Source organism: Aptenodytes patagonicus, chromosome 3, assembly GCF_965638725.1.
Source record: "Aptenodytes patagonicus chromosome 3, bAptPat1.pri.cur, whole genome shotgun sequence".
Taxonomy (NCBI): domain Eukaryota; kingdom Metazoa; phylum Chordata; class Aves; order Sphenisciformes; family Spheniscidae; genus Aptenodytes; species Aptenodytes patagonicus.
Genome location: NC_134951.1, coordinates 70,784,914 through 70,811,951, shown reverse-complemented (window position 1 = coordinate 70,811,951; position 27,038 = coordinate 70,784,914). Strand labels below are relative to the sequence as shown.

General features: G+C 46.1%; 1 protein-coding gene and 1 long non-coding RNA gene across 3 annotated transcripts in view; one reads left to right on the top strand and one right to left on the bottom strand.

Annotated features, from left to right (window-relative positions):
* EZR (ezrin) overlaps positions 1–3,967 on the bottom strand; it is a 38,258-nt gene extending 34,291 nt beyond the window's left edge. Inside the window, exon 1 of one of the 2 annotated variants that reach the window (XM_076333772.1) lies at positions 3,896–3,967. In XM_076333772.1, coding sequence (XP_076189887.1) covers positions 3,896–3,907 — 12 coding nt within the window. In that variant the 5' untranslated portion in view covers positions 3,908–3,967. Of the gene's footprint in view, positions 1–3,638; positions 3,666–3,895 lie in introns of those variants that run through there. The other variant, XM_076333773.1, reaches the window with a different exon arrangement.
* Positions 3,968–4,011: 44 nt separating this feature from the next.
* On the top strand, positions 4,012–18,690 carry LOC143158166 (uncharacterized). The gene is made up of 3 exons (XR_012994922.1): positions 4,012–4,070; positions 17,454–17,736; positions 18,364–18,690. It is a non-coding gene; the product is annotated as an uncharacterized LOC143158166 (long non-coding RNA).
* The last annotated feature ends 8,348 nt before the right edge of the window (positions 18,691–27,038 follow it).

Genomic DNA, 27,038 nt, shown 5'->3' with positions numbered 1-27,038 from the left:
TCTCCTGGACACAGATGACAAGTGCAACCTATATTCAAGGAAAGATCTCACTAGCATCTTGTATTAATGCTTTCTGTTAGAGAAACCCTATGCACTGCAGATGATATGGACAAGACGACAGTCATCTTACCACTGATTAATCCATATCTTTCTATCCTATGTAGTGAGGGACCTTCTTCCCCCACCCCTCCAAGTTTAACTATTGCAATGGGACCTTATTACCCCAGTCCTTCAGTCCCCTTTATACGGTGGCCCTCTGCACGAATATACCTCCTCCTCAACAGCATGGCATTAGCAGATTTCATTAGTATGCTCAGCTTTCTGACCACAGGCCAGAAAAAATTAAAATTAAAAAAATGGTGCCTCTCGATATTATTCACTTGTATTTTCTCTTTAGCACCAGCAGCTTAGACTGCATTTACTGCTGTCCTCTCTTTACACAGTTTTATATACGTGCACACAAGTATTAAAAGTTCTTGCGTGACACTACATCAAATGCTCTACTACAAAGCTGACTTAATTTCTTGTGAAGCTTTAAGTTTTTTCCCCCAAGAGGAAACAAAAAAAAAAATCCACCTTCGATAAAGTAATGGAGAATGCTGGTAGGTCAGATCAAATTAACAGGTCTATAGAACAGAGATCATGTTTCCTTCTCCTTCTGTAAGTAATGTTCATTAGCCCGCAGCCACACCATTCTAGCCACAATTTATTAGATTGGTTTGTTTTGCAGAAGGATATAATTCAGCTAAAACACCATCCAATGAATCAAACAGAAATAAACTAGTAACATGCATCTAGGAAAAACGCAGAGAGCACGCAGACACTCCAATAATGAAAAGGTGCAAGACTGAGCAAGTAAGTTTATTTAGCATTTCACTTGCTTTCAGATAACACAGCAAGATTTGGACAAGATGACTTCTCTTGCATTTCCTTACATAATATTTCACCACCTGTGAAACCTAAGGAACTCTGTACAGACTAGATGGAAATTATGTATCTGAGCTGTTGATGAACTCCCAGCCATAAACGCTTATGCACGGGGTACAAGAAGTTACGTATTTATAGCTTACCTCAGAGAGATTTTGTTACTTTGTAACTGTTACACATGGCAGAACGTCTGTGTTAAATTATAAATTAACACTTGCCTATATATTTATTTCAGAGTTATTTTCTGGACCGTTGCTAAGATTTATTTTAAGCACTGCAGATATGCATCAGATCCAACTAATTGTGAGTAAATGTTACCACAGAATACGGAATACAGTTGGCTTTCTAGCACTTCACTTTGGTACTCAATTAAAATACAAAATCACTAACGTTCTAGTATTAATGGACTTACTATTTGTTTATTGTGAAAGAATAAATTCCAAACACTAGCTGTAAGCTTTGTGTGTGCTTGCATATTTTTGTTAAAACAAAAGCTTCATATAAAGGTTTAACTTAGTGGGGGGGGGGTTTTGGGGGGAGTGCCAAAATTTTGCTTTTGTTTTTAAGTAAAGATAAGATGACAACTGATGACCAGTTTGTCAAACTTCACCCACAGCAGCTTGAAGTCTGCCAAGCAACATCATATGTACTCACGCCAAGCAGACAAGGCACATGCAAACAAGCGCACGTAATAAATATCTAGTACCCATGTCAAATACCCATCAGAAACTAAAACTGCCTCCCTGTGCATCCCAAGAGTTTAAGCTATCGTTCCTCATGCATGCCAAAGGCTGCTGTCACGTTCGTCCTGAGCACAGTTCTGCTTCTGGAGTGACAGCTTTACATTTTCTCCCCCTGCTCTCTGCAAACCGACAGGAATCCTGTTCAGCTGTATTAAGACCAAACTAGCTGGGTTGGGGAAGGATCCAAATCCAGTCTCAGTCTGAAGCAGTCAGACCAAACAGTGTGTTTTATTAAAATAACCTCTGCAAAATTCCTCTTTTCTGTTTCCCGTAAGGTGGCAGTTAGCCCTACTGAACGGCTGGTTAAAAAAAAAGTGCTTATATTGTACAAACTATTGACACAGAGTCTTGTTCATAAATCCCAGCCAGTAGGTCACGTCTCAGAAATCATTAGAGTGCAACTGTCCTTCCTCAGTAGGAGGTGGTTCACACCATCCACCTTTGTTATTCACTGGTTAGTTAGCCAAGAAACAAACAAAAATCACCATCTATGAGGGAATATGAACACAGCCATGCCAGGTAAAAGGATGAACACGGCTGTAATTTTTTTTTTTTTTTAAAGAGATTAAAGAGTTTTTCCACACCGATCCATGGCTTCCAGAACAACTTAGTCCTAAACCAGGATTTCAGATTATTCTGACCAGGATATTTCAAGAAAGTACTCTGTAATTAGCAAATGGCCAATAAGGCAGAGAGAGATTATTCACACACAACCCTTTATATCCATGCTTTGTAAATTACGTATTTTCTCCCCCACTTGCAGAAGGGTCCTTTCCGTATACATTTTTATATGCAGTAACATATCACCTCCTACTGATGAAATACACCCAGGGAGACTGAAGATTTAGCAGTTCTTAAAAGGATCGAGCGCAGGGGGTTTTTTTGTAGGTTTACAGAAACTGCAACATAAGTTAACCTAAGCACTCTTTTTTTTTTTTGGGGGGGGGGGGCGGTGTTAAGTTAAACTAACTTCAATGTTATGGTGGTAAAACATCAATTGCTTATTACCATAAAGATAAGCTTGTTTACTCCCATTTCACAGGGTGTAGCTAATACTCGCATAAGTCCTTCACTGCACTGCATTTTAAGAAATATTGCCTCTACTGAAAATAGATAGCGACAACAATCTGTTCCGATTATGCTCTTCAGAGTTAAAAAGCGCGTCTGCTCCATCGACTGCTCAAAGCTTTGCATCAGGCAGTTAGCTCCTCACAGGAATTGTTGTTTCTAACTAGCAGAATAGTAGCAGATTTTAAAACAAAACAAGCAAAAAACCCCACTAGAAAATCGAGGGGGGGTGTCAAGAAAAAAAGGAGGGATGAAAAAGCCAAGTTTGTTCAATTAAGAAGATACAAAAAGAAACAGGTTTTTGATAATAACTATTAAAGACTACTGTGGAGAACTGCATTAAGAGTCCCTGGCATTTAGTCTTTAGATCACAAATCTCAGGGAAAAAAGTTCCTCCTACGTTCACAGAGAAATACACGCTTCCTGAAGATAAATACATTGGCCATGCAAATACTAAGTGGAAGCCAGTACAGTTTTGCCATCTCTCCTTAAGTGGGAGTGTCATAAAATCTCTTAAGAGTTGCTCGGGAGGTCTGTATGTTTCTAGGACGGAAGCACTGCAGAAGACGGAGCAATCCACCGTTTGACCTCCCTTCAAGCACAGCTCCCAAGGCTCCTTCCCCCTCTCCCCACGGCGGCGCGGCGGGGAAGCGGCGTCCCGCCGGGCGGTGGGAAGACGAGGCGCACCTCCAGCCCACCCGAGGCACCCCCGTCCTGCCAGCGGCCCCGCGCCCGCCGCCGACCGGCCGTTACAGCTCCAGCGCCGCTCCGGAGGGCGCATGCAACGTCTTAAGCAAGCCGCCAAACCGCTTTAGTTATTCCTCCTGCTTAAAGCAGCCGCTTATTTGGTTCCGGAGCGCCTGTGCGAACCGAGGGGTGCCCGCAGCTCCCTCCTCGTACCGCGGAGAACATCTGCGGGTGTCCGAGCCGAAAAGCCCCGTCCCGGCACGGGGAGCTCGGGCCGCGTGCGCGGCGGGGACCTGGGCTCATCCCTTCCAGCGCGGAGGCGGCAGGGCCCCGGGAAAAGCCCACGCCGCGGCACCGGGAGGGTGACCGCCCCGTCAGGCGCCCGGGCTCGGGCAGCCCCTAACGGCCAGCGCCGGGCGGGCCCCGGTACGGCCCCACAGAGCGCCTCCCTCCCCCTGTGCCCCGCTTACCGGCTTCGGCATTTTGAGGGCCGCTGGTGCTTCTCCTACTCCCAAGACAAACGTTCATGCAGCGGCTGCCACGCCTGAACCAAGCGCCCTGTGAGGAGGAGGAAGGAGGAGCCGCTCCCGGCCACGGCGGCAGCACAGCCTACGAGTGCGGCGTCGGCCGCCCGGCGGCGGTTAAGTACGCAGGTGGGGCCGCGGCGGTGACTCACCGCCGCCGGCCATTACACGCCGCTCCCCCCGGCGCTTTCCGAGCGCGGGACCAGCCTCGCCCAGCCGCCGGGTGCCCCCAGCGGCCTCGCTTCGACGCCCCTGGGGCGCAGGGGGGACCCGTGTCCGCAGCCTCCAGCCAGCCCCCGCGGGGTGAGAGGCGGGCAGGACCGCCCGCGAACCGTCGGGCAACAGGTGCCGGTGGGCGGAGGTGGCGCCGCCCCGGTAACCCGCCGGGCACAGCCGAGCTACGGCGGGGCTGCCTTGCGTCGCCTTTTCTCCGTACCCCTCACCCAAGATCCCCCGCAGGGAGACCCTCGCCCCCGGCGCCGCGCTCCACCGCCCTGCCTACCGCAACATGGCCGCCGGGGTGAGCCCTGCTGCCACGCCCGCACCTGTCCCCGCCGCCGCCAGCCGCGCTGGGGGCCCAGCGGCGCCCAGCGGGCAGGTCCCCGCCCGGTGCGGCCCCGCGGCGCGGCGTGGACGGCGTTTCCCATAGCCGGCGGGTGGCTCGGAGAAGGCGTCCGGCTTAGGGGAAGGAGAGAAGTCTGAGGGAGGGCTGCCGTGCGCGGGCTCACCGAGTCCCCTGCCTCTAGCCCGGGCTCCCGGGAACGGGGAATGAGTTACTGTTTCTTGCAATGACTGGTGCTGGTGCTTCTTCTGTTTTATTGCTAGTCTGTAATAGTCGCTGTGTTTCTTGAAGTCCAAAGTTGGGAGAGGTGATTACTTAACAAAACACAGGATTGCTTTGTGTGTTAAAGCACGTTTTCAGCAATGGCAGCAAGAGAGAAAAGTTTGAAAATCCATCTAAGCTCAGAAACTAGAAAGCAAAGAGTATACTTCAGCTGGCCCTGATCTTTCATCAAGAGCAAAAAAGATCATGCAAGTAGCCTTAGTTATAGGCATACAAAGATGTCTCTGCCCCTTGTTCCTTCTCCCTCCTCATCCATGAACGCACTACTGCAGATAAAGTGTCTGCCAGCTCTACAGGAGCTGCTGGCCTCCCACAGCACCTCCTCGCTTGGCTGGTCGCAAGAGCACATTGTATTTACATAGTCATGGGCAACGGCCTGTAGGACACAGCTCGTCGGCTGTGCTGGCAATGGCATGTAGTTGAGCTGTAAGATTAAGGAAATTGTGCAGCCTGTACCCAAGCTGCTGTCTGCAACATCCCCACTTCAAGCAGCGTCTGGCTGTTTGGTCAGAAAAGACATGGGACGGCAACAGGGAGGCACAGAACAAGGCGAACAACAACCCACTAAATGGAAAATATATAGGGCAGGAGAGAGCCTGGGAAATGCCAAGGGATGGTAACAAAAAGGCCAGCCCTAACAATACAGTTCCTGCATTGGAGAAGATCCAAATGGTGTCTTCCCTCACAGAGTCTACTAGGCAGCAATTGGTAGTGCCACATTAAAATAAAAGAATCGTTACTGTGTCAGGTCTGTGAGAGAGAGGGGAGGGGAGCCAAGTCGGAGGCTGAGAGAATTCACACTTATGTTCCTTTCTTGTTGCATGATCCTTGGGGATTAGAGGCGGCTTTACCATCAAAACGGAGCCATGGGGGTGGCAGCTTGCAACAGCAGGTGAGAAGAAATAGCCTAAGCTGAACAGCTTCTAAGAAAAGGGCCATGGGATCTTTGGGAAACAAATACGGCCTCCATTTTCAGATGGAACAATTCCACTGAGATTTACTTGGCTCAGGTTAATTTAACAAAATATGATCTGTGAGGAGACTTTCTACGCTATTCTGTTAAGCAGTAAGTTTATGCTGGGATTCATGCCTTATTCAGTGGGATGATACTGGAGATGGACCAGACCAGAGTATCACAGTGTTTTGGGTAGCATGCCAAGCACAAGGAATGACTGTTCCAAGTAAGGAGTGCTGTAAGAACCTAGCTTTTGCAGCTGTCACTCAGAACCCTAAGTGGCGTTCCTGGATTTTTTTGGGGGGTGGAAAAAGGGTATAGATGAGATATTTTTATTCCTTAGTCTTAAAATCCAGGTTTTGCCTGTGACTGGAAAAAGAAAAGCCAAAACAAGTGTGTGTGTCTGCATACCCTAGAAACAGGGTATTGCACAGGTCTAATGGGAAGCCCATTTCCATCCTGGGAGATTTCCATTCCCAAAATCCTTTCCTGTCCATAGCTCAGAGACCATCACCCTGGGGCTCCATGCTGGAGCGATTCCATGTCAGAGTGATGCCTCATTTAATAGATCATAATCTCTTCAATGTCTTGAATCAGTCAGGTAAGTATTTGTTTCCATATGTTACTTATATATCCAAGCTTAAACCCCTGATTTTGTTTTACACCTAACTATTGCTTCCTAACCACACAGACCTAGAGGCAAAAGGAATTTAGGTGACTAATAATTAAGTGTGGCAACATACAATCTTTAGGTTCCTGTTTGCCACAGCGCATAACCTTGTGCCATTCTCCCACAATCACCTGCAATACATGGGGAAAGCTGGATACCTCAATGGTATCCATAACTACCAGCTTACTCAACACTGCTCCACCCAAAACCAGCCACCATGAACATGCCGAGCTTACAAAGGCAGAATCATCTTCTGTGAAAGGAACAGAACAATTGCCAGCTTGGAGCACATGTTGGAGACCCTTGGCCTCCTTCTTGGGGTTTCGCCTTCTGCTAGGTGTGTTTTCACCCCCCCTTGGCTGCAGAGCACGGTGCCTTATTAGACACTCAGTTAGGTGGGGTAGCAAGGTGTCTTTGTTACAGTAAGAAACTCTCTTCTATAGCTGGGTCCCTGAGCTCTTTACATTTCTCTCCCCACCTCCTCCCCAAACGGATAGGATGGTATATAATGCCACCCCTTTCCTCCCTTTTATACAGAAGCCTACTCATCCTTTGCAGATGCAGTACAACCAATCTAGCTCCCCTCTCCACCAGAGGGGGGATGAAAGCCCTCAGTTCTCTGATGTTCCTGAGAGTATCCTGACAGTCAGCATATTGAATTTTTGGAGCATGGGCATCATGTGTGATTCTGATAAGATTCATCTATGAGTGCTTACAGACTGAATCCCCTTTGGAGTTTGGGCGAGGGAACATCGGAGCAGGCATGAAATGGGTGCAAAGCAATCAACCCCCATCAAGACAGCCTGGGGCAGAAATACAAATGTGAAAAAAACAGATACAAATGTAGAAGCTGGGGAAATTTTCACATGAAAAATCTGTGGAACTTGGTTACTTCTAGATTTAGGTATTAGCTAAGCAAGAGAGAGCTTTTATAGACACCCTAACTACAGCATCTTCAGTCAGACCTCACAATTAAACATAAGACCCAAATCAAAATGAAGCTTTTGAGTTACAGGACTAAGATCTGTTCTGATCCAGCACTTATTCTTAACCTGCTTTATTAAGAGGATAGCATTACTATTGACGGGAATTACTAATTACTAAGGCAGAGGAGGTGATGAAAGGATCGTGATTGCTCAGCAGGTCAGTAGCAAAACCCAGTTTCTGTTTCCTTCTCTGTAACAGTTCCTGTACCTTACTGACCCCTAACCAAACTGTGTTGTCATCCTCATCAAGCCTGCCTTCCCTGTTTTAAAGAGAAGACCCATTTAATTTTCCTGTTCTACTTTATAGTATATATTACTTCCTGTAATAACAGTCCAACTTGATGTAAAACATTCATGAATTCCAAGTATTTGCCAGAATTTGCTCAAGCAAGTCCTATCGCTATAAAGTGGCTTTTGCTTAACAGGCTTGGCGCCAGCCAATTTTTAGTCAGCATAAAGCTTCCTAAGCCGGATCATCCCTGAACTGGGAAACATGGAATCTTGTGCCCTAAAAACACCCTTCTTGGTCGCTCACGCAAAATCAATAGTCTCAACAAGAGGCAGCCTTGAACTCCTTGTTTCTCCATATAGAAAGCTTCATCCAGGTTTAGGATTTTTGGCAAGGCATAGCTGGGAGAGTTTAGCAGCATCTCTGCTGGTTCGTTTGCAGTTTTACTCCAGGGCTTTTTTACTAACTGGAAATCTATAGTAGCTAACTCTGTCCTCTTGACAACTCACAGACTGTGCATTTAGTATAGCAGTTAAAAGAAAGGACATTCAGGATAGTAGTTAAAGGAAAGGATGCTACGTTTTGAGCCGTGTTGTATAGACTTAATGAGATTTGCTCTCATCTAGGACAGTCAAGAGGGTGATTTTCTTTGTCAATTGGAAGAGCTGTAGGAGGAAAAAGAGCCATATGGTATTATTGACAATAGCTTCTTTTTCATTGTGCATGACTGAATAGGCAGCTTATTCCACATTGCAGTTTCTGAAATTTTGGCACTATAATTCCTGAAATGTCAGACTTCAGGAAGAGTGGCCAAGGACCTGGAGAGTTCTAGTTCTGTCTGTGCTGAGAGCTGCTTCCCCACTACCCACACTGAGCTTATTGAAAACCCGATGAATTCAGGTCACAGTGGACCAGCATCTGTTGACAAAGCACTGTTGACATTCTCTGTGTTTCTTTTGAAGGGGATATATGAGGTAAAAGAGCGCAAAGCTTGTGCCTCATTTTTGGTTGCTCCTAAACGAGAAGCTGCTGCCAAGTTCAGTTAATGTTGTTTTCCAGTAAGCGTGGGTTCCCACAAGTTTATTTTGTACTAACAAATGGTTAGGTGGGTTCAGGCCTGGAAATAAACCTCATTAAATGATCCAATGGTTACATGCTGGAAGACCCTTATCTTTGCATTCATTTTATTTTCCAGCTGCACCCCCAAGTATTCCTTGGGATTACCTGACCCTCTGACTGATCATCATGGGGCCCTATGGGGACATGCCAGGTTATGAAGAAATGTATATATAATGAAGTTTATGAAGGATTATTTTAAAATGTGGTAAGAAGGAAAAAGAAGCAGACAAGACTTCAGGCTTTTATCTGGTTTGTTCTTACCCATCATAAAAAGAGAGAAAAGCTTAAAGGAAGATTATGAATATGTTTCTTCTCCTCAGCAAAAATTCTGAAAAGTCCCAAGGCCATTTTGCTTTCAGTTCCCATGAGTCGTCTTAGTAACAACTCTAGTAACACATTCTTCACTCTTCCTTCACAGGAAACTTTCACAGAGAGTGATGTGGTGTGCAATAAAATCTTCTTTTGGACTGAAACAAAATGTAATTTGCATTTACATTTTGCATACGCTGAGACTGAGAAATTATTTACAATGGATGGGGAAGGCAAGACTTAGTGATAGGTAAAATATAGATAAAATATTACTCAAAGTAAAGGCAGGTTTAAACATGCATGTGATCAGGCAAGGAAAATCTATGGTAATCATCTCTGTAACTGAAATCCACAATGAATTATTGGTCTTACCAACAAAAATAAATAGAAAAAGCACTGAGAGTTTTCTGAATCTATTGAATGAGAACAATCTTATCACAAAGCATTGTTTAAAAATGTGTAAAATGACGAATGAAGTTCCTAACATACTGAATTTGTGGCGATTATACCACACATGTAAATCCGGCCACGTTTGTCCAAGACCCAAAGCAAATGGAAACTAGGGCAATGCAGCTTTTACGTCTCAAAATGAAATAATGATCTTAATGTGTATGATAAGAAAGGAAAGAGGAAGGGAGTTCCCCTGGTTATCTTCCTTTGTGCTTTTTTATTTGGAATCTGATTAAAAGCAGACCTGAGTGCCATATACTGCAAATACCCCCTGCAAATCTGAACTCTTTCTATGGGGACTGGCTCTTTTAGTTTTGTTTTTGTTTTGTTTTGGTTTTTTTAATATCAAGCTAGAGATGTATGAAGACAGTGTTGACAAAAACAGCAGGTCAAATAATGTTAACTAACTTAGTTCATGTGCTTCACAAATGGAGCACAGATGTGTGCTTAGAGCAGGTGTGATCAGTGAGGAAGGTGGAAGCAAAATAAATGCCCACTGGTTGACAGAGGGAAAAATAATTCATCAGTCTGTGTACAGGAGTTTTTTTACTCCAAGGTGTTTTATAATTATATATAATGCTGACATTTGTATTGCTCTCACTGTGGGAATGAGGCTGTAAGACTTAAAAAATGCAAATAATAAGCTATTTCAACTTAACTAAGAGTGCCAAAATTCAGAATTTCAGGGCTAAAATAAGAGTGCAGAGTTCAATGTACAATTAATGGACATAGAGTACATTTTCTTTTCCTGTGATATGATGCTGACTCACACCTTTTAAGATTAGAAGGACCATGTTGTTTGACTTTCGGCATAAACTGAGAAGCTGAGTTTTGCCTGGTGATTCTCAAATCAAGCCCATAACATTAGAAAGGCCTTAAATCCCAGTCTCAAGACTGAATGACAGTGATTCTACCTCCTGTCCAGTTCTCTCCACGGCCAAGTGCTCTTTCAGTATAAGTTGTGAAAGTTGTTTGCATTGACTGGCGCTTGTATTTCTCATTCAATTTCAGAAGATGCACTATCTATAATGCAATTTGCAGTTAAATACTGAGCCAAGATAAGACATCTAGCATGGCTCTTGCCTCAGCTAAGTCAATAATATACGCTGTGCATTACTGTGCAGTTTGGTACCAGCTATCAAAATAAAAGACCATTTTCTCTTATTTTTCCCTGATTGAAACAGAAAGAATTGCTTGATGCAGAGGTTACTAGGTAAAGTTTAGAAGGTCCCAAATATCACTCTAGCCTATTTTTCCACTCAGAACTGTCTCATTCAGATTATCTTCCCATATTTTGCCTAGCCTCATTTAAGTGCTCTATGCAACAAGGCCTCTCCCCCTTTGAACATTAGAGATCAGGTTTATTTTGTAGCGTAAGGCTGGTTAGCCTTAACAGCTGCATCCAATAGCAAGAGAAACAGAAAATATGTAATATTGTGGCTGCTGTTTATTCCTGGTCATTCATTTGCCCTCCTACTCTGCATCACTTGCTTCTGCTGTAGACAAGAACATTTCCAAGTGCCATTAAGAGCTAGAGTTATTTCTGTTCCACTCAGGCTGCAGCTGCCCAATGGCAGTGCAGGCTGCACAGGGAACTGCCAGCGCAGAATTAGAAGAGAATATACAACGGAGACTTCTCTCGCAGATAAAGGAGGGTAATTTTGACCTTAGTATATCATGAGTAAGACACCAAGCTGGAGTCTGAAGTACAAGAATCCACCTATCTCTTGGGAAATCCTCTGTTTGCTCTGTGATAACACAATAATGCTGAAAACAGGTGGGCACTGATATAGATGTAAGACCAAATACAAGGCAGGTATAAGCAGTGTGACACTGCTAAACAAAGCAGAACACTGCCTACTTTCACCAGACCTGAATTTTAACTCTGATGTTTTCCAAGGGCTTACCTGGAACTGTACCTCAATTAAATATTCATTCATGAGAAAAAGCTATTTGTTTCATAGCAAACAGCTCATACACAATTTACAAATGGCTACATATAGCCTTAATTAGTTTTCAACAACCCCGCTAAACAGTGAGAGCAAACTAAATCCATTTTATGTCAAGGCTGCACATATACAGTCACCTTATCTAATCAGCCCCAGCTGCCTTAAAGCCAGTAACTCAGAAACAAAGAGACTACCAAATCACATAACTTCTGTGAGGCCTCGCTGGAGGAGAAGGGGATCGAGTTGATTACTGCTCACCTGCCACACTGAGGCATGCAGGCAATCTGAAACAAAGGGAGTTTTCAGTGCTTCCCAATGACACACCTAGTTTGTGAAGTAATTACCTCTGACGCATGACACAAAAGATAAACACCCAGTCTTGTAGCGTGTTGGCTAGCAACAAAACACTTTGGAAAATAATATCATTATGCTACCTTTAAAATAGCAGGTGAATTTCACCTGTTTGCAGCAGGTAACTCAGGACCTAGGTACTGAGTACCACTTGAGCCTTCAAAATAGAGCTGAAGTGCTGCCTCAGATGTAACCCGGATTTCACACAGACTTGATTTGCTCCTAGGCAGAACACGGGTCAGCTCAGTGTTTCACTTACTAATAAGCTGATTATCTTTTAAAGGTGGCATGATGAATTCTTTGGTCTCTTTTAATAAAAGACAAATGTAAGATGAGGGGGAAAAATCTGTAACATGTAACCTTATGATCACCTTCTTTGCCATGGTTTCATCTGCATGACCTCTCAGCAATTGCTAGCAACGCCTTTGGAGCCAGATTTGTTGGTCTACTGCTCTGTTTCAACCTTCAAGCGCTTACAGTGTGGGAGGAGAGGGGTGAGGTGCTGCTGGACTCCAGAAGCAGGGTGTTGTGTCCCTCCACCTGGTATCAGTTGAGGGTGAGGATCTGGTGACTCTGGAGCTAGTGGTTCATGAGCTAATTGTTCAGTATGTTTAATTATCTTGGAGTGGTAAAAACATTGTCGTTGCAGCAATCGGACATGAAGCAGAGTTTCTGTATCCAAGAAGTTTGTCTGTTTTTCCCAACTATGTCATTTGGACTGACGGACTTTGCTTTGGGTGGTTTAGCACAAACATGTCCATTAGAGACCTTCACAGACTTGCCTTGGATTATCTCCAAAGCCATCCCTGGCTCGATCCTAGATCCGAGAGAGACCAGGAGCACAAAAGCTGGAAACGCCTTGTAGACATGCGTGAACCATATTGTCCCTAAGGCATGCTACGCTGTTACGTGTGGCATTTTCCTATGAGAAAGTGGGTTGCCCTGTGTTGTTCTCCCTGACTGTGGTCTGCCTGCCAGGGCAGGTGGAGAGCGAGGTGAAAGTACATCAGCCATGGCCTTCTTTTGCAGAGTTCAGTTTTAAGGCCAAATGCTGTTAGCACTTGGGATGTTGTTACAATAAAAGCTTCACTGTAGGCCATACTGGGTAACATGGCCTGTTTTTGACACAGCGTGTTGAAGCGCAGTCACCCCAGGCACGGCCTCAGTTCAGTGTCCGGCTGCTCTGGGCCTAGGGCCACAAATGGCTTCTTGCCTACCGTCCGTGGGGAAACTAGTCTTTGAGGCCTGTTTGTGAAAGCCTGTGAGAAGGACATCCGGAGGGCAGACTTTGGCCTGTTTAGGAGCCTGGTTGACAGAGTCCCTTGGGAGGCAGTCCTGTAGGGCAAAGGAGTCCAGGAAGGCTGGACATTCTTCAAGAAGGAAATCTCAAAGGTGCAGGAGCAGGCCGTCCCCATGTGCCGAAAGACGAGCCGGCGGGGAAGAAGACTGGCCTGGCTGAACAGAGAGCTTTGGCTGGAACTCAGGAAAAAAAGGAGAGTTTATGACCTTTGGAAGAAGGGCCAGGCAGCTCAGGAGGACTGCAAGGACGTCGTGAGGTTATGCAGGGAGAAAATTAGAAGGGCCAAAGCCCACTAGAACTTAATGTGGCTACTGCCGTAAAAGACAATTAAAAATGTTTCTATAAATACATTAAGCAACAAAAGGAGGGCTAAGGAGGATCTCCATCCTTTGTTGGATGTGGGAGGAAACATAGTGACAAAGGATGAGGAAAAGGCTGAGGTACTTAATGCCTTCTTTGCCTCAGTCTTTAATAGTAAGACCAGTTATTCTCCAGGTACCCAGCCCCCTGAGCTGGAAGACAGGGACAGGGAGCAGAATGAAGCCCCCATAATCCAAGGGGAAATGGTTAGCGACCTGCTACACCACTTAGACAGACACAAGTCTGTGGGGCCAGATGGGATCCAGCCAAGGGTACTGAGGGAGCTGGCAGAAGTGCTCACCAAGCCACCTGCAATCCTTTATCAGCAGTCCTGGCTAACCGGGGAAGTCCCAGTTGACTGGAAGTTAGCAAATGTGACGCCCATCTACAAGAAGGGCCGGAAGGAGGATCCAGGGAATGACAGGCCTGTCAGTCTGACCTTGGTGCCAGGGAAGGTTATGGAGCAGATCATCTTGAGTGCCATCACACGGCACGTACAGGACAACCACGTGATCAGGCCCAGTCAGCATGGGTTTATGAAAGGCAGGTCCTGCTTGACTAACCTGATCTCCTTCTATGACAAGGTGACCCACTTAGTGGATGAGGAAAAGGCTGTGGATGGGGCAGTTTCCCTGCCCAGCCGTCCGTGGCTGCTCTGTCAGGCAGGATAGCAGCACAGAGTAGGAAAACTGAGAGTCCTGGCCACTGGCCGAGCTTCCCTTCATCCCATTGGTGGCTGGTCAAAAGTGGTGTTCCCCAGGGCTCAGTATTGGGGCCAGTTCTGTTTAATGGAGTTAAATCCCATTGGTGGCCGGTCAAAAGTGGTGTTCCCCAGGGCTCAGTATTGGGGCCAGTTCTGTTTAATATCTTTATCAACAATCTGGACAAGGGGATCGAGTGCACTCTCAGTAAGTTTGCAGACAACACCAAGCTGGGCGGGAGTATTGATCTGCTCGAGGGTGGGAAGGCTCTACAGAGGGATCTGGACAGGCTGGATCGATGGGCTGAGGCCAACCTTATGAGGTTCAACAAGGCTGTGTCGGGTCCTGCACTTGGGTCACAACAACCCCATGCAATGCTCCAGGCTTGGGGAAGAGTGGCTGGAAAGCTGCCTGGCAGAAAAGGACCTGGGGGTGCTGGTTGACAGCCGGCTGAACATGAGCCGGCAGTGTGCCCAGGTGGCCAAGAAGGCCAATGGCATCCTGGCTTGTATCAGAAATAGTGTGGCCAGCAGGACTAAGGAAGTGATTGTCCCCCTGTACTCAGTACTGGTGAGGCCGCACCTCGAACACTGTATTCAGTTTTGGGCCCCTCACTACAAGACAGACATTGAGGTGCTGGAGCGTGTCCAGAGAAGGGCAATGAGGCTGGTGAAGGGTCTAGAGCACAAGTCTTATGAGGAGCGGCTGAGGGAACTGGGGTTGTTTAGCCTGGAGAAAAGGAGGCTCGGGGGAGACCTTATCACGCTCTACAACTACCTGAAAGGAGACGGTCTCTTCTTCCAACTAACAAGCGATAGGACAAGAGGAAATGGCCTCAAGTTGTGCCAGGGGAGGTTTAGATTGGATATTAGGAAAAATTTCTTCACCAAAAGGGTTGTCAAGCATTGGAACAGGCTGCCCAGGGAAGTGATTGAGTCACCATCCCTGGAGGTATTTAAAAGACCTGTAGATGTGGTGCTTAGGGACATGGTTTAGTGGTGGACTTGGCAGTGCTAGGTTTTAGGTTGGACTTGATGATCTTAGAGGTCTTTTCCAACCTAAACGATTCTATGATTCTACGGGCTCAGCCCACTCCATGCAGACATGGCAGGTCAGGCCTGTGGGGCAGTTTCCCTGCCCAGCCGTCCGTGGCTGCTCTGTCAGGCAGGATAGCAGCACAGAGTAGGAAAACTGAGAGTCCTGGCCACTGGCCGAGCTTCCCTTCACCTGCCTGACACTGTGAGGCAGAAATTGCCAAAAGGGCCTTAGATATGACAACGAAACAGGGTGTGCATGTGCAGCTGATTCATGGGGTGGAATAACAGCTGGATGTGCTTGCAAAGAAAGCCACCGGTCTTACAGGCGGGGACCCACCACAGAGCAGATGTGCCTGGGAAGGTTCAGAGGCATCCTGGAGAGCTGCAGCTAAGGTGCTCCCAGAAAGCAACGTGGACAGGACTAACAAAAGCGCTTCATCCACGCTATTTCTCTCCAAGCGCAACCATCTCTAGCAACACAGCATTTTTTCCAGCTGTGTTCAAATTGATGGGAATTCTCCTGATCCCTTTAGGAGGCTGTCCCATAAGCGCACAGTGTCACAGCAAGGAATAATTTTCTACTGTATTATCTTTCCTGATACCTAAATGTGCTCCTTCCCTGCGTTGCTCTCAATACCCTCCACCCCTGTCACCTGAAATAACTGCTCACTCATCACTGGAGTAGGTTTAGCCGTGCTGTACGAATCCAGAGAGATAAGAAACAATATTCTTTAGATAACAGCACAGACTCTTGCACAAAGTTCTTTCTTGTCTCAGAGTTCAGTCTGCACCCTTATTTAAAAAAAAGGAATGTAACAAAAACCCCCTCTTTACAGGAATTATGTTAAAATGCAGCATGCAATATCATTATTGCAGTGCTAAGGACTTTTGAAATAGTGGTATTGTTTCAAGTAAGATTATGGCCACCATTTTCCCCACGGTTGCCAATGTGTAGTATTTGAAACGATCTCTTTTTCTGTGCTTCAAGCAGCAATTAAGTATTGTGTTTCAAATGCCACCACACAGCAACGGTGAATATATAATGGCTTAAATAAGGAGTAAGAAAAAGTTTTGTTTGCTTTTGCAGGTGTGATATTTCAGCAGGACAATCTAACTCAAACAAAGCCCTAAACAAAAGTTACTGGAATACCTGACTGACAACCTGAGTTTCGTGTTAGACAAGGCAGATAATCAAAATTATCTCTCCTGGCTCTAAAATCTCTAACCACTGATTTTTACCATGGCTGTAAAATTCTGAGATTGAGTTTTTTAACTTCAGGTATAACATACTTGTTTAAATTTTTAATGCATGGGAAAAACAACTGCAGCAACTACATGTGCTTAAACAATTTATTTCTTTAATGAGTATCCTTAAAAAAACCCAGTAAAACTCACACTGACAAGTACATTGCAGGATTGAATGTGAATTTAGGTTATTTTCTTGTTCTTCTGGTAACCTGGTTATTCCTCCCTTGAGAAGAAATGCAATGTTATGTATCCAGTACCCAGATGGATTCAAACTCACATCCTGTAAGCAATCTCAGAACATTAGGAAAAAGGTAACTGAATCATTTTTAGACACAGTAATTAATTCTGTGGAACCCATTTACAGGAAACTCAGCTGCAGTGAAACCCTGCTTGTAGAGAAGAGAATGAAAGCTGCAAGTTGTTTCAATGCAAACTAGTGATGCTTGTAAGTGAGCCCCTTCCCACAGGACTCAAGCTTGCAATCCTGCCCCAATGTCAAAGCCCTTCAGAGTCAAGACGGCGGGACCAGGCCTGTAACCGAGAGGTTTCGTGGAGAAAATTCCATGACTTCACTACAACAGGCTCCCATTGTAATTCTTAATTGGTTACTTTAGTCTCTCAGCCAAGCCTTGTTAATGTGAAATGATAACCTTGAACTGTGTTCATGGTTTAAGTATTATCCAAGGACCTGCACGCAGCATACAGGGACAAAGTCAGAAATTCTTTTGCGCTGGTGTGAGGTCAGAATCAGGCTGATTCTGTCAGCCTGATCACAGGATCGCAGTAATCCAGCTGTTTATGGGCCTTATCAAACATCAGATTAAGAGCTTGTGTGTGCCAGTCTGGAAATAGAGCTTACCAGCCTGATTCTGCTACTTTTAGCCAAGGTGCTATTACCTGATTTGCTCTGCTCAGCAATTCCCTTTTGCATCTTCTAACCCAAAGCTGCTTTTTCAATACTTGTTTACCCAGTGCCTGCTCTGTTTCCTTTCACAGCCTGTCAACGGTGCCCTTCAAGCTACCTCACGGTTCTGCTCCTCTCGACTCTCCCCGCTCCTCTTTGAGCCCTCGCTCCTCACCCCAGCTGGGAGGTGGGGAGGCAGCTGCACCAAGGGTCCTGGTTCAGCTCCCAGGCGAGGAGGGACGGGAGAGCACGGTGGAGCGAGAAGTGGAGAGATCCCTGTTGTTCACAGTAAGGAATTAAGGTGTGGCTCATCCCGAATTTGCCTGAAACACTCTCATCAAAGGATAGCCGATAACCAGGAAGAAGGTTTATCAGGTGAGGGTTACTTGGAATTGCCCACCCAGGCCCTACATCAAAGACCGGGCCTTATGGGATTAAGAGTTTTGTTCTGTGTAATATGGTTAATAAAAACACTGCCCATAAACAGGGTGAGCTGGCTCCAGGTGTTCTGGGCTGGGAACAGGCTGCTGTGGGATGCACAAGGACCTTCACTGGAGCACATGTACAGGGCAGTACCTGCAGGACAGAAAGGGCCTGCTACAGCAGCCAGTAAATGTTACATTATCCTAACAGCAAAACAAGTCAGTTTTACTATTCATGTCTTTTTTTAATTAATTATTAATATGCAGTTAATACAGCAGTAAGCAGAACGTACCCACAGGTCTATCCATAAAGGAAGTAATTTACTGCCTGCTTTACAACAGTGCTGTGTAAATACTCGAGTTGCATTAAGTACTGCATTTCTATGGGACTAGTGGCACATTCAGGTGAACAAACACACCACTTTGGAGAAAAACAAGCACTTTTGGTCCAGCCCCAGCCCACTCTGCTACCAGCCAGCGACAGTGTAAAAATAAATCAATGTTGCTAATGAAAAAATTGAGGAACTGAGAAGGATCCCAACACGCTCTTTTAAACTCAACGTTTCTATTATTTCCACAGGACTTCTGCTTCATGCAGCTTGAATACAGCACTAGAGAGGCTCCGGCCTTACTCCGAAACTCTCATGGATTTCAGTCAGGATCAGGCCCAGGATGGGCACCTGAAAGCAAAAGGGTGAGAAAGGAAGCCCAAGGGACCACGATTACTTCCCAGCATTGGAGTGATTTCTTATAAGCACCTTAAAATACTCTTCAAAAATGATAAGTTTTTATAAATATATAATTGTACAACCCATGTATTGTCCTGTTACATCTGCCTCTGTGTAAGAGGCAGATTTTCTTCTGTTCTTGTTCCCGAAATCACAGAGCAGGTTTCAAATGTCATTATTCAGTTGTTTCTTTCTCTGCAGACGTAACACTGTTTCTCGCAGTGTGGTTTCACTGCTGACCAGAAAATGGAACTGACTCAGATGGAGACTGGGATCTGAAAGACCCTCCTCAGATTTGCAGTGTTTCCTTGCCTTAAAGCATGTATCTGAACTGTTCACTGGTGCCCTGCGGCAAGGCATGTATCTCATTGTGAGGCTACTGGCTTCAGTTCATCCTTGAAACCAGCATCCTCCAGAAATCAGGGAAATTACAGTACTTGTTTAACCCTGTACGCATACTTAAGAGTCTTCCTGAACTGGAGCCTGGATAAAGCATGGGTCCAGCAGGCATTCCTGTACCTGCTCCAGGATAATAGCTGACTAATCTGTATGGGGAGAGCTGACGGACAACTTCTAGTGACTGTGATCTTCAGTAAAACTAATTTTCATCCTTAACATTTGTAGAATCATTTCAGTACGGTGTCTGTACATCGTAAGTCACTGTGGCATACGTGCTGCCCTGTTTTCTTGCAGACATAGGAGCTTCGAATTCTTACTTTCTACCCTCCCACATTCCGGTGCAATTCCTTTCCTTAATGAGCATGCACACAAAATGACCTCTGTGTTCCCTTCTGCAAAATTGTGCACTGTTTCCCTGAACTCTGGAGCTCACATTTTCATGAAAAAAGGTGCAATTATTTTCCTGTGCAGCAACATTTGCAACAGGACTGGCTTTGCAAACAGATTTTCAGCCTCTCATTAGATTGACAAGAATTTGGTCAGCCTGGTAAGAAATCTTTTGCATGCAGCAAATTCATTTTATTTAAGCACCCCTTTACATCAGCCTTTTAAAAGAGCCTTCTGAATGCAAAGGCAGACACTACTGCTCAGTCTACCCTTCCCTGTGCATTACAAATTGTTTATTAATGAGGCAGGTAGAATCTGATTTTATGCAATCGATCATGAAAATGTGTTAACAACTGTAACCTAAAATTAGCACCTTTCGTGACTATAACATCATTCTCAAACTTTCCTCAATTACACGCTGCTCCTTAACGGTTACAGTTCATCCTTTGTCATTGTGGAGTCTCCGAAAACTGAGCAGTGCACTACACTGGTGACCAAGGCACTGGGTAAGGCAAAAACTGGATCTATGTAATTCTTAAACGCTACTCACAGATCTTTTCTCCCCCACAGTAGATAAGATTCAGTAAGTGCAAACTTCACTGACGTTTTTCGATGGTGCCTTTGATTTGTGGTGGTGGCAAAACTGCTTGTCCCAATAACCTACAATTATGACATTTAAGTGATAAAACCCACAAAACTCAACACCTCCACTAACAATGCAGTTTCACTATTTTAATGTTGGGGAATTACTTGCATTTTACTTTTGGCACAGGTTCGGATTTAATTCCCAGTTAAGTCAATGAGAGCCTGGAGAATCTTTCGGTTTGCTTCAGTGATAGAGGATAAGCCCAGCAGTCAAGGTTTATTCTCCAAATATTAGCAAAGTGCTCTGCTTATCGGGCAGTTGATATTGTTAGCTCGAAGGCAATAAAACCTTTGCACCCAAATATAAGCTTTTGTGAGGTCTTAGTTGATAGACGGATTTATAAATCGATAATACAATCTTGAATTTCTTCTTAAACTTTGGTTAATTGAAGCATTTGAGAAGTATAGATCTTTCCAAAACCACTCCTTGAAGAGCAATACTGAAATTATGTTGCCTACTCAGGAACTTTAATATCAGTAAGCCTGGATTTTCCAATCATCGTAAACTGTCTTTAAATTAAGACTATTATAAAACAGGAATCTAGTTTTATTTTTGTTTGGATAAAGCAACTCAAGACATGACATGAACAGAGCTAACCAGATATGAGGCAGATCTATACTAAAACCGCAAACTTTACTTTCTGCTCCCTCCTAAACTTCTTCCCCAGTGAAGACAATTTAGCAGTGGGCTTTATAAAATATTCCGTGAATCTTTATGCGCTGAGGGCATGTCCTCGAATATACTGCAATTCTTGAAAAGACTCTCATAGGCTTCAACGGACTTGTAATCAAGCTCTGAATGTGAGAGGCAAGAGATTCCCTAATTTTATGTTCTAGATATGATCAACAGTGATGGAAGCGCCCAGCTCTGTGAAATGCTGTGTAAAATTTTATAGTACGCTGTTGTATATGGCTTGATAGTGGTGCAGATGTGACAGCCTGGGAACCCCTATAGTATAGAATAGGGTAATTCCTGAGTTAACCGCCTTTTGAAAGAAGAAAATTTTCTTTTAATGAATTAATGGGCAGCAGATGCTGGGAAGAATGCACTTCTCTGTCCTCCTTTCAACAGTGCTTCATGCGTAGATTAAATACCTGTAACGCAGGATAGACCTCTGTTGTAGTTTAACCTGGCAGGCAACTAAACACCACACAGCCGTTTGCTCACTCCCCCCCCACAGTGGGATGGGGGAGAGAATCAGAAAAAAGGTTGGGTTGAGATAAAGACAATTTAATAGGACAGAAAAGGGAAAATAGTAATAATGATAAAAGAATACACAAAACAAGTGATGCACAATGCAATTGGTCACCACCTGCTGACCGATGCCCAGCCAGTTCCCGAGCAGCGGCCTCACCCCCGACCAACTCCCCCCAGTTTTTTTGTTCAGCATGACGTCACATGGTATGGAATATCCCTTTGGCCAGTTTGGGTCAGCTGTCCTGGCTGTGTCCCCTCCCAGCTTCTCGTGCACCTCCAGCTTCCTCGCTGGCAGGGCAGTATGAGCCTTGACTTAGTGTAAGCACTGCTCAGCAACAAGTAAAACATCAGTGTGTTATTAACATTATTCTCATCCTAAATCCAAAACACAGCACTGTACCAGCTACTAGGAAGAAAATTAACTCTATCCCAGCCAAAACCAGGACAACCTCTAAATATATGTATAAAAGACGTATAGCCAGGACTGCTTTTTAGAAATTACAAAGAACTATCAGGCAACCAGTAGCATAATCTTTAGTTTAAACAATTCAATACTTTTGAGAATAATAATTGTTAAGCCATAACATGAATAGGTTCTGAAATCCTGCAACAGAAGTTGGACAAACAGAAACAGCTTCTGCAAAGTTTATGTATTGCACTCCACTTGCCAAAAATGTCTAAATCAGGAAATGGTGTGACCTAAACCAGTCGATGTCCAACTAATTTATATTTTACTATAGCTGTTAGTAGACAAGACTGTAAAAAGTCCTTCTTCCCCGTCTGTGTGCTTAGCGTGTGATAGGCCTATCACCTGGCAGAAACTGTCCAGGAGTCTTTTAGCTCAGGCTCCAGATTAACACAGATCTTGTCTGTGCAGACAAATTCCTGTGGGAGATGAAGGGCTTACACAAATGAGTATTTCAGGGCCACACCAATATGTTGTTGCATTTTCAACCCGTCTGACTGCCAGAAGATGCACTAGCTGTAGAAAACTGGGGATTTGCCACAACACCCATCCCCACGTGGCTTGACTTCTGCATCCTCCTGAGAGCTACATCCAAGAACTCCAGGGATGATGATTCCTGCAAGACTTAAGGGAGACAATTAGCACTGCTTGTTCAGTCTCGTGCTACATTTGCCGAGCTAATACTTGCAGTTGCACCTTTCTCAAAGTGCTGAACAGAGTTTGGTGAACTGGAGAAGCTTCCACACCCATGTAATAATACCGGGCAACTGAATCTTGACACTACTTACTGTTGAGCTCTTCAACCACATGAAATGGCAATCTGGTCTTTCATCTTTACCAGTAGAGTTTTCTGACCTGAATCTCAGGTGCATACCGATGTACCAGCAGACCTACTGGAGACATGAGGGACTGCAGCTGCTGAAGGCATACATCCCAACCATAATCACAAACGGTTTCTAGAAATAGAACATGAAAGTCACACATGGCTTTTATGGGCCAGGTGTTCTGAAGGCTATTTTTGAGTGGCACTGAATCCTGGTAACACATTTAGCCCATTCGTTAAATGTTCACAAAGCACTTGTGCTATATGCCAAAAATAAATCTGCAGTGACCTGATCCATTGGACTCTGTGCCATCCCGTCATGCAGGAGTGGGTACGTGAGGATGCTCCTATCCAGAGACCAAAATCAGCAAAGCTGAATTACGGTTGTCTGTACATCCAGAGACACACACAACCCGGCTCCTTCCTGTGGGTTGCTTTCACCAGTGTCAGGGGTATGCAGAAGTACCACTGCACGCTTTCACAACCCAACCAACACCTAAGCCAGCTGTGGCTGCCACAGCTTGTCCCTCTCACCCCCCCTCTCCTGAGGTTCATGCCTAAACCCAGCTGCCTCTGCGAGCCTGGACAGACAAGTGACAGCAGCATAACAGGATGTTCTCCCCCTCTGCAAGGAAGGCTAAGAATGAAACCCCTGAAATACGGCTCTGACCCGCCCTGCCTGCAGACCCCCAGCAATCCCACCCTCGGACGCCGTGGCCCTCGCCAGCCTGCCCCGGCAGCCCCGCCGCCGGCAGCAGGAGCCCTCCGCCCGTCTACGCGGGAGCCTCCCCTCAACCCCGCCGCCATTTTGAGCGGGGAGATGAACGCCCCAGAGGTGGCAGAGGGCCTCGGGGCAGGGACGACCCGTGTCTCCCACACCTCCAGCAGGGGACGAAGCCACAGCCTTCCCCCCCAGGCCGGTGAGGCTCTGATGGAGCGGCCCCCACCCCCGGGAGCCGCGCCACAGGCGGCCCGGCCGGAGTAACACCAGAGTCCCAACGCTCCCTCCCCTCCCCTGCCCTACCCTGCTGACAGGACACACAGACACAGACAGACACCCCCAACACAGCCGCCCGTGCCCGTGCCCGTGCCCCCGCCCCCCCCCGGGGGCTCGCGCATGCGCACAGCCGCCGCCCGCGCCACACCCCGGCCGCCACCCGTGTCACCCAGGGGAAGGGGGGGAACGGTGGGACTTTGCCCTGGGAGAGCCGGTGTCGTCACGCGGGCGACGGCCAATGAGCGAGCGCGATTAAAATAGCGCACTATAAATAGCAGCCCGCGGGCAGGGGTTGGTGCCGCGCGGGTGCAGGTGCGGCAGCGATGACGACGGGGGGGGAGGGAGAAGAGACGGAGACGGGGCAGGGGCGCCCCGCCCCCGCCGTCCTCTCGTGGTCCCTGTCACGGCTCCCGGCCACCATCCCGGCCGGGCGCCGGCCCACGCCCGGAGGAGCCGGCTGGGCGCCGCCGGGGCGGCCGGTGGACAGGGGTGCATCCCCCTCCCTCGGGAGAGGCCCTTAGTCGGGGCGGGACACCCGCGGGGCCTTGGTGCCTGGTCTTGTCACTTCATCTCCCCTCAAGGACTTCGGTGACTCTTCCTGCTGGTTTTAGTTAACTTTTTTCCATTAAACCGTGCTCTCCTCCTCTCCAAAGTAACTGAGGGTAGCCAGTGCCGTGCCATCATGAAAAAAACACTGTTCCTGACAGTGATTTCTTGTGCATGCTCTTAAAACAGCGTCTGTTTAAGATTTGAGACTGGCTGTTACCAGGGAGGGAAGTGGAGTGATAAAGCTTATTGTGCTGGCCTGTATTCTTCCACCTCTCCTCCGTTAGTCTGAGAGTGCTGCAACAGAAAATGGTTTCAGAGGTATTAGAGGGCCGGGTCCTTTCTGGGTAAGATCCTGCTGGAAAGATGCAGGCCTGCCCTGCTTGGGGCTTACTGCTCAGGCTTCCCAATCCTATACAGACATGCACAATGAATACGTAAACCCATGTCCACCGATGGAGAAACATAAGGTGAGGTCTTCTTTTTATCCCCTTTCCCTCTGGGAAAGATGGGGGTACATCATATGGAGGTGAGTAGAGAAGAACTGTATTAAAACATACATGACTGATAATGAAAGCAAATAGTCTTCTATTTGAAGGTTTTTGCTTTATTTTTAATATATGATCAGGAAAATGTTAAAAATAGGCCAAGTTCCTGACTATACTCAAGATTACAAGTGCTAGAAGTGCAGTGGATCACTTAGATGACGTGTTCCTACTTGCTTAAACTGTGCTGGTTTTGTGGAAATGCCCATAGCACACCTGTTCTCGGTCTGCGCTGTGCAATCGTGTTATACGTGTTCTCAGCTTACTAATTGCATATACTGCAGGATTTTTTTTGCAGGTGGTTTCTTTGTGCCTTTTTTTTTGTGAGATCTTGGTAAGATAATAAAGAGTATGCATTTGCTATTTGGGAAGATATCATGCAGTGTATTTTATGTAATTTTATATGTATATACTTTCATCCAGCTGAATTGTCTAAATATCAAGTTTATTCTCTATTTTTTACAAAGTTGCCACTGGATTCAAGGAGAAGTATTTACTGAAATGCTTAACATAGCAGCTGGGGGGGAAGAGTGATCATCAAATGAAATTATGAGGTGGTAGGTTCAAAAGAAGGTACCTCTTCACACAAATCACAATTAAATCTTGGAACTCATTGCTACAGGATGTTGGGGATGTCAGAAGTTCAAAAAGCAATTAGGCTCGATCATGGAAGAAAAATCCGTGCAGGGATATTCAACACAAACACCTCTGATTCAGGAACTCTTTGAGGTGCAAATCTGCATCCTGCGGAAGCGCTTTGGGGAGCAGCCTCCCCTGTCCTCACTCTCTCATTAGGCAATTCCTGTTGGCCATTCTAGGAGATAGAGTCCAGGACTGGACTAGAAACGCTGCTGTTCTGACCCAGCACGGTCACCTCTATGTTTAACTGTCATTTCATTCAATGTGTTTTTTTCACGATCTTTAATCAATCATAAACAGCAATTCTTGCAATAACCTTTTGTGATGCCTAAATGCTGTTTCCTTATGCTCCATGCATCTCTGTTCTTTCTTGCCTGTTGCTTTGACTGGAGGACGGAAGGTCGTTTTGCTGTGTGTTTGTATAATGCCGCATTATCAAGCTGAGCACTGGTGCGTGCCTGTATTTCCTAGACAATTATTTCATATAAATAAATATTAATAATCTGTATTTCTGAAGATGGCCACAAGCCAAAACGTTTGCTGCTCATATAAACATCCTAAGTAAGGACCCTTGGAGCTCCGGTCCTCATTTGCTGGCAGAATTAGCCGGATGGGCCATTTGAGAATGCGATTAAAATACCAGCAATACCCACCTAAAGAGTTACAAATTCCACTATCTGCATCTGCAAGGACTTGCGCACGGGGCCAGACCTTGCGAACCCGTTGACGCTGAAGGGTGAGATCAAGGGTGCGACGCCAGCATAGCAGAACTGGTGTGGGGGCCTGCTTGGTGCCAGCCCCTGCTTCTGCCCTGAGCCGCCTGCTGCACCTTCCCCAGCGAAGCCTGCCGCTGGCTGTGGGCCCACGGTGGGTCTGCCCACACCAGAGGTGTTCTCCGGCTCCATGTCCGCGCATGGCCGTGCCCTTGGCAGAGAGGACGGGGTGTCTCTGAGGGGGCGTGGAGGGCCTTGCGAGGGGTTGAGCAGGCACCTGCTGAGGACCACACACTGACAGCAGGCTCAGAAATTGGAAATGGGGTCAGCTGGGCTTGGTCCTCGGATTTTTCCTTGTAGCAGGGAGATACAGTTGCCTTCTGTGACACAAGTAGCTCCTGTTCCAGCCTTGCTGCCAGAGGGAGATGGGTTGATGCACACATTTTCCACTGAAAAGTCAGTTGTCCATATTCATGTTTTTTTTCCAAAGACAAGGGTAATTTTAGTGCTCAGGAATGGAAGTGCCCTGAGATCATATGGGGAACAGGAACGTGATCATCCCATTGTATTGAACAAAATGCAGCACAGGTCTTCTGAAAAAGCTCAAATTCCTTTCCTGCCAAGGCTGGAGAACCACTATAGACTCTCATGCTCAGTTTAAACATAATGGAAATCCAATGTATCAGTCCTAGGGCAGGGGGGAACAACCTGGGGGGAAGACCCTTTCCCTAAGGAGAACTGAAGAGAGGAGGGGCATGTGATTTTGCTGAGGAGTATCCTTGCCATATGGATACGATTTTATACCAGTGTACAGCTTTTGGCTCGGAGGCACAACCTCCCACATATATGAAGATCCAGCTGAGGATAGATGTGGGTAACCCAGCAAAAGCCAAATGATAAACCTGTTGTTCTTCCTATTTGTCTCACCTGTGTTCCTGTTGCTCTGCTGATTTTGCTGGGGACTGGAGAGAGGCTGCACACGTACAGAATGAGAGTCAGCACGTGCTTATAGGGGTTGACAATGGAAGCCAGTCCTGCTGCAAAGTCACGTTTCTTTTATGCAACTGCCATTTGTGTTGCCAATAACCATGCAGACCATGGCTTTAGCAGCCCCTTGGAGGTAACAGTTTAATAAGTTTTGGACAGGCTGGATCGATCGGCTGAGGCCA